The sequence below is a fragment of the Prosopis cineraria genome, unplaced genomic scaffold (genome assembly GCF_029017545.1).
Source record: "Prosopis cineraria cultivar Desert tree isolate PC_DT_omini unplaced genomic scaffold, ASM2901754v1 PC6, whole genome shotgun sequence".
Lineage (NCBI taxonomy): Eukaryota > Viridiplantae > Streptophyta > Magnoliopsida > Fabales > Fabaceae > Prosopis > Prosopis cineraria.
This window is the reverse complement of record NW_026555337.1, coordinates 13,111,645-13,119,329: the sequence shown is the minus strand read 5'-3', so window position 1 is coordinate 13,119,329 and position 7,685 is coordinate 13,111,645. Positions and strand designations below refer to the sequence as shown.

General features: G+C 31.2%; 1 protein-coding gene across 1 annotated transcript; it reads left to right on the top strand.

Annotated features, from left to right (window-relative positions):
• The first annotated feature begins 260 nt into the window (after nucleotides 1-260).
• On the top strand, nucleotides 261-6,220 carry LOC129313896 (uncharacterized). Its single transcript, XM_054957290.1, has 6 exons — nucleotides 261-315; nucleotides 370-495; nucleotides 620-664; nucleotides 2,250-2,809; nucleotides 3,916-4,215; nucleotides 5,942-6,220. The coding sequence occupies exons 1-6, from the start codon at nucleotides 261-263 to the stop codon at nucleotides 6,218-6,220; spliced, it is 1,365 nt and encodes a 454-aa protein (XP_054813265.1).
• The last annotated feature ends 1,465 nt before the right edge of the window (nucleotides 6,221-7,685 follow it).

Below are 7,685 nucleotides of genomic sequence, written 5' to 3'. Positions count from 1 at the left end.
TATAGTTCTTATTGTTGTTGGCTGATTTGGACAGTCTAGATTTGTATTACCAAAATAAAAATTTATTAAAAATTTTAATATCAAGTATGTGGATGTTTAATTTAATATTAAAATTTTTTATATATTTTTATTTTGGTAATACAAATCTAGATTGTTCAAATTGGTGATCAAATTTATTAAAAGTTTTCTAAATTTCTATAAATGTGTTATTTTAATAAATAAAAATAAAAATATTAAATATTAAATTTGGACTTTCTAGTATGGACCGTCGAAATTTTCTCCCTCAATTGCAGAGTAGCAAAGCCAAGTCCAATGGCATGTATGATTGAAGAGTATTTTGGGATTAACGATATATAAATTGGGCGACAGGTCTTCCCGACAAAGGGTACGATGATGAAGATGATGATGATGAAGGGTTTATGAGAGGGAATAATATTAAGGAAGATTTAGAAAATGGAAAAAACAAGGTCAACAAACCTATCTCACGATCTCCAGGTACGTGCCTATCTTGCTCCCTGGTGCTCGTCAACACAATCAGTTCTCCTTATTGTATATGCTTATCATAATCGAAACACAAATTGTTCTTCATATTAATTATATTAAGTCTCGTATGTTGCAGTTTCTTCCAAGATCTCTTATGCTCTCTGGAAACTTGTGGCCAAAGGTGAGCATGCTGGGTCACTTTTGAAATTTTTATGACAGGATACGCTAAAAAACAAATAAATAAAACTTATATATTTAGCCTTATACTTAATATGCTTGTTTTTTATTAAATTAATGTGTGTGTGGATCTGTAGGAAATTATTTATTCTATGATAAATTTTAGTTATTAATTTTATTAACATATTAAGATTCACTTATTATAATTTGATTGGATATAAGTATATTAAGTATAGAACACTAAGTACACAAGCTAAGTCTTACCCATAAATAAATTAGTGAAACAAGCAGATAACTTTTTTGTAATTGACCTTCAAAAGAGGTAGGTAAATACTACTCCATCGAATGCTAATTATATTTGAAAAAATTAACTAATTTCACAAGTCTTAAGAACCGTAGTTAATATCTTTAAATTTGTAAAAAGTACTACTTTTGATTAATCCTAAATATAAGACCTTTTTTATCCGCTAGCAGTGATCCAGTTAACATAATGTAGTACACTTTGCAAAAAGTCAGTAGTATTAACTTGTTTTTTTTTTCACAAATGCCATTATTAATTATGTTGTAGAGAGAGATTATGTAAGAAAGAAATTAAATATAAATAAGATTATTTTAATTAGAGGATAATCTTGAAAAGTAGTGATAATTATTTACCATGTTAATAATACAAATTATTTTTAACTACTTTTCCTAATCCTTGTGAAGTTATTTAAATGTTTTCTATATTTAGAAAATTATTGTGTCCAGTCTCATTACAAAAAGTCCTAGATGTAATTCAAATATTTTTATTAAAATATTTATTAGGCATAATATAACATTTAATTTAGTCCATAAAATTTCTCTCAATTATTGACTCATTAATTATTTAATTTTGGTGCAGTATAACTCAGTTCTTATAATGAGAATGAGTATAAGGATTAAATAAAGAAGGGGAACTATTAATTTTCTTGCTTAATAAAGATGCACTTTTAATGGTGGTAAGGACAGAATAATTAATGAAAATAAATAATTAAAAGACAACGATTTTATACTTCAATAATGTTTTCTTAATATATACTCCCTCTATTTCAATTTGTAAGAGAAATTACAATTTTTTACTCATTTTTCATATAAACAAAATCATATATTTCAATAAGCATTTATTACACATTTTCTAAATTAACCTTCATAATTTACATTAACAAAATAATTAATGTATACTTATGTTGATTAACATAGAATATTTTAGTCTGACTTTTCATTTTTGGACATAATAACTATAATTAATCAACTTATTTAAACTGTTTGATATAGTTTTTCCTTTTATATATAAATACCGAGGCAGTATGTGTGTGTGAAAAGATCTTCCAACTTTATCCCTATTATAAGAAAAACGATAACATACAATAAGTTATGAAATTAAATTTATAATAGGGATAAAATTAAAATAATAATAATAATAAATGACATTTCATGTGACTGTGAATTTGAAAAATCAATTCTAAAAGTATTATAATAGGAAACAAAGGGAATAATTACTAATTAATTACAAGAAAATTGTTGACAAAAAATAATTAAAAGAAACTAATTAAACGTGTGAATACGTGTAGAATGGAACAGTGTGAGAGAAATTTGGAAGAAGAAGAAGCAGAACATGCAAGCAGAGAAGGTAGTTGACTTCTTAGTGGAGAAAGACGACTCATGGACCCACACAAAACATGGAGATCCCCGAACAGAGGTTTTCTTGCCGGTGATTCAACCGTCCAACGTCGCCGCCACAAGGAAGGCCATGCTCGACAAGACCAGCTCCTCCCTCAAACCCCTCAAGTGTAATGACTACCCGCCGTTGCTACTAGCAGCCAGCACCGGGATCGTCGAGATCGTCGAGAGAATCATCAAAGTTCATCCAGACGCCGTCTCCCACATCAGCCAGACTGACGAGCAGAACGTGCTTCATGTGGCCATCAAGCACCGTCAGAAGAAGATCTATAAGCTTCTAAAGAAATACAAAGCCCTCAAAGGCTTGGGATCTCACATCACTATCCATAATCGGACTTTGTTGCACCAGGTTGCGAGGATGGACTACTATGATGGAGGGAACCAACCTGGTGTTGTCTTTCAACTTCAAGAGGAACTCCATTGGTTTGAAGTATTAACTAGGCTTAAAAGGGTATTTTGCCCCCTCAACTACTCGCTCAACATAATCTAATATCCTAAACTTTTATATTGTACAATTTTTTTTTTTAACTTTTGAAAATGGTGTATTGGATAATTTAAAATAGTTAATTTTGACTATTTGTTAACCCAAAATATTTTAGAAAATGACCTAAAAATTACCACAAAAAAAATTAAAAAAAGATTTAATTGATATTAAATTTTTATAAGGTACTTATTTGTAATTTTATGATTCTTTTTTTTTTTGTAATTTTTGGAGTCATTTCATAAAACTTTTTGGGACACATAACAGTTAAAGTTAACTTCTTTTAACTGTAACGTACTCAATGTATCATTTTTAAAAGTTGAAACACGTGAAAGTTTAAAATATTAGATACTCGTGGACAAATAGTTGAAAGGAAAAAAAATACTTGTTAACCCTATTAACCAACCTTTAGTTTATCCTTCGAGTTTTAACAATGAGCTATGTGTGAGATACAAAAATTCCATGAACTCAATGTCTTGGACGTTTCCTGGGCTACCTTCCAACTTTAGGAGGAGTTCCATTGGTCACAATAGTATTAACTAACCTTTTGGTTTGTGTTGTTGTAGATTAACTATGAGTAGTGTGTGATACACAATACTCATAAATTACATGTCTTTAATATTTAATTATGGTTTTGTCCAATTTTTGGAGTAACCCCGTTTGTTTGTAGTCAATTGTTCAAATATGAGTAAATTTGAGCTATAGTGAAAAGTCTCATATGAAGTTGGGTTTAAAATAAAGAGAAATGATTTTTCATAAACTTGAATCTTGAAATATTGAATAAAGATGAAATATTTAATTACTCTTGCCCATTTATTCTGTTACTTGTGAGCACACATGAGTATACATGTTAGAATCAAAGATATAGGCATATAGCATGGGGAGAGAGATCTACCCTGCTAGAAAAGAGTGTGTGTGTATTTAAGAATTTCTTTATATATAGGAATTGCAATCCCATGACTTTGAGCTTCTAAAAAAAAAAAACGGTAATATATATCAGAAAGCTAATCTGTATACACACACACACACACACACACAGAATAGCTAACTATGATATATTGCATTTGTATATGCAGAAAGTGAAGAGGATAGTTCCTTGTCCTTACCAGTTATATTGCAACGACGATAAGTTAACAGCAAGAGAGCTTTTTGATTTAGAACACTCCGAAATGCTCAAGGAAGCCCAACAGTGGATCAAGGAGACAGCTCAATCGTGCTCTGCCGTGTCAGTCCTCGTTGCCACGGTCGTCTTTGCTGCAGCCTACACAGTCCCTGGTGGCACCAACGACAACGGCGTCCCCGTCTTCCTTAACTCTCCGCTCTTCCTCTTCTTCACCATCATGGATGTCGTAGGGCTCGCAAGCTCTCTAATCTCAGTAATGTTGTTCCTCTCGATCCTTACGTCACCGTTTCAGATGCAAGAGTTCTATAAATCTCTGCCCGAAAACTCACAATGGGCTTCACGTTGTTGTTTATATCGTTGACGACGACGATGCTGGCTTTTGGGTCAACGATTTTGCTGACGATTAGGATGGAGGGCAAGAAATGGAGTTCAAGTTTAATCTACAGTATCACATTCTTCCCTGTGACCCTGTTTGGATTGACTCAATTTCCCATTGTCATGGCTATCAAGTATAGAACGAGGAGGCTATGGAAGAATCTTAAGAAGATTATCCAAATAACAAAATTACCACCATGTCCACAGCGGCCACCTACAAAGGAGATTATTCAACATACTTATAAGCATGAAATGTTATATATATCATTATTTGGAGGTGTGCTTAAGCTTAATTGGTGCTTTGGATTGGATGGGAAGAACTTTATTATTATAAGTTTGTTGTATGAAGTGTGAGCGTTCCCAAATTCGCACCTTTTGATTTAATTAGGTTAGTGAAATTTTAAGAGAGTTTAAGAGTATTTAAATACATTAAAAAATAACTCATAATTAATGAGGGTTTGGAAGAATATAAGAAAAGAGATATCTTTATAACCAAAGATTCTTTGGCCACAACTAACAATTGATTTTTAAAAAAAAAAGATAATAATTACATCGCTAAAGATTAAAAATGTATTACATTTTTGAACATCTAACTCTTTAAAAAATGTCTTATATTTTTAAAAGGGAGTATAAGTCAAAATTTATATAATTAACTTGTCTTCAAAATACTTTTTATACATATATAATTTTCATAAAATAATTAATAAAAATGTAAACAATGCATTAAATCAATTAAATTCTTTTTTCAATTTTGGCCAAAAGTATTAAATTAAATTTTTGTAAATTCCAAGAATATTTTTTGTTTTGTAAAATTAAATATTCTATTATTAATTTTAATCTTCAAGGGTTAATATATATAAGGATTAAATTATAAGGGATTGATTAAAAATAAAATAAATAATAGAAAATTGAGCAAAATTATAAGAACATGCAGATTAAGAACTTGTTTGTTTTCTATTTTTAATACTATTTTTTTGTTTTTAAAAAAATTAAAAATTTGTTTGAATAAGTGTTTCCATTAATTGTTTTACAAACTGTTTTATTTTTTATTTTTGAAAAGAAAAAATAGAAGCAACTTGAAGTTGTTTTGATTTTATTTTCTCATTCTAAAATACACTACTTGATTATCAAAAATTATAATTATTTAATTATTTTTATCATAAATTATCACCATTGACACCTATAACTATCACTATCAGTTCATTTTTTTTTAATTTTAAAACTATTTTTAAACTTGACATAATCAAACAAATTTTATTTTATTTTACTTACTTCAAAATAATTTTAAATTTGTATTGTAAAACAGTTTTTAAAATAAAAAATAAGAATAGAATCGAATAAACCCTTATTTTTCTATTATTTTATTTCAGTTTTATTTTATCAGCTCATTCCATTTTGATTATTTTCCAACAACCCAATAAAAACGACACTTGTTTTTTATTTTCATTTCAATCTCGTAGCGGTAGCTGAGACCAATGATATACATAAATAACCCACCAACAAAGAAACTCGTGGAAATTAATAGCCCCATAGCTTGTTAATCTGTGAATTGTGAGTGAGAGAGAAGGCCATGGAAATGAAGACGCACAGACGCTTTAACGCAGAGACTGGGTCTTCCTTCAGAACTTCTTCAAGACCGGCAAGCCCCTGGACCTGATGCGCCCTTCAATCTGGCCCGAGACACTACGATCCACGTCGCGGCTCGTTCATCTGATGACCCCAGCCTCGTCCGGGAGCTTCAGTACATGCTTCAGTACAAGCTAATATGGCTAGCGTTGAGGAAGGGAATGCAAACTACAACACGCTTCTTCACCAAGTGTGTGTTCTGCAAGCAAGTGAACATGGTGGACGCTGTGGTCGGGAACGAGACGAGAAGAAGCTGAAACAGACCGCGATGAGAATCTGTTGGAGCTGCGGAACGACCTCGGCGAAACTCCGGTGTACAGAGCCACCAAGTACGGCCGCTGAGTATTTTGAAGCGCATGGAGCGATATGTGGATGATATGCAGAAACATTTCTACAGAGACTCAGACTTCACTTCCATCCTTCACAATCGCTATCATTGGCCAGCATTTTGGTATCTATCTATACTTCTATATATATATGAAAGCATAGTGAATATATGTAGTAAATCATTTTATATATTGATGGAAGAGGACATTTGAGTTGATGAAGGTATTAAAACGGTGCAGATGTAGCAGTGTGGTTTACTGACAAAGAAGGAATAAAGGAAGTAGCATTCCAAGGCTTAGAGTCGTCGAAGAGGAAATAGAGCGTTTCAATAAGAAAGTTGAAGAGAATGTTTGTTCAAAAAAAACGAAAGTTAAAGAAAGAGAATGATATAGACTGGGCTGTCTTCAACTGCTTTCAAGAATGCCTTCAGTTTCAGGAGCTATAATTCCAATGCAGGATTTATACACAACAATCTCATTTATTCTTGTACGTTACAACTTCTCTTCCTTCTATCTCTCATTATCATGCTTTTGTCTTTCTTTTAAATTCGTATTTTAAATTTAATCACTTATTTTGGGGCTGAAAGTGTATAACTAACATAGACATAGTATTAATTTTTTTTTAGGTGTGGAGATGTGGCTCTTATTGGTCCCCCTCCCTCCACACATGCATTTATAATTTACAAGGTCGTCAATTTAAATTTTGCTATATATTAATATGAAAACATGGTTAATAGATGATTTATAGTTTTTGCTGTTAAGCATTGTTTGAGCATGAAAGGCATGCCTTGACTCCAATGAATCCTAGGACTTACTCGTCCCTTAACTTTATTTCCACTCCACTCTTTTCTTATCAATTTTGATTTTTACAATGAACCAAATTCCTTCCAACCAATAAAAAAGAATTAACCAAATCTTTTTACATTTCCTTTTCATGGGGCTCATCGTTTTCGGCGAAACCAAATGGAGCTTAATAAAAACAGGCCACAAGTAAAAGGATTTAGCTTCCCTCCGTTGAAAAGTCCCGTCCTTGCCTCTCCCAGCCTCCATAGAGAGGAGCAAAGCCGCTCCTTCATGGCTCCTTCAAGAATTTAATGTTTTGATTTTAAGTTTAATTTTATATTTATTAGAAGAAAATATTTATAAAAATTATAAAATATAAACTTTAATAAATTAAATCTGCTTATGTAAAATAAAATAAAAATAAGCATATGCCAAAAAAAGTGGGTATAGCACTAGCACCTATTAAAGAAAAATGATAGAAAATTTTTTAAGATAGTTTTGGATATGCACAAAAAAGATCACAAGAATTATTAGTAAGGAAAGTGAAACAGATAATTTTGGGCTCCATTAAGAGGGTGGAGGAAGGCAAAAAAAAGACACTTATAAATATTGT

Bases quoted from the DNA above. Each gene is read 5' to 3' on its own strand.
- LOC129313896 (XM_054957290.1), top strand. From the start codon at position 261: ATGGACCGTCGAAATTTTCTCCCTCAATTGCAGAGTAGCAAAGCCAAG. The intron at 316-369 runs GCATGTATGATT...ATTGGGCGACAG, and splicing joins TAGCAAAGCCAAGTCCAATG to GTCTTCCCGACAAAGGGTAC. The intron at 496-619 runs GTACGTGCCTAT...CGTATGTTGCAG, and splicing joins ACCTATCTCACGATCTCCAG to TTTCTTCCAAGATCTCTTAT.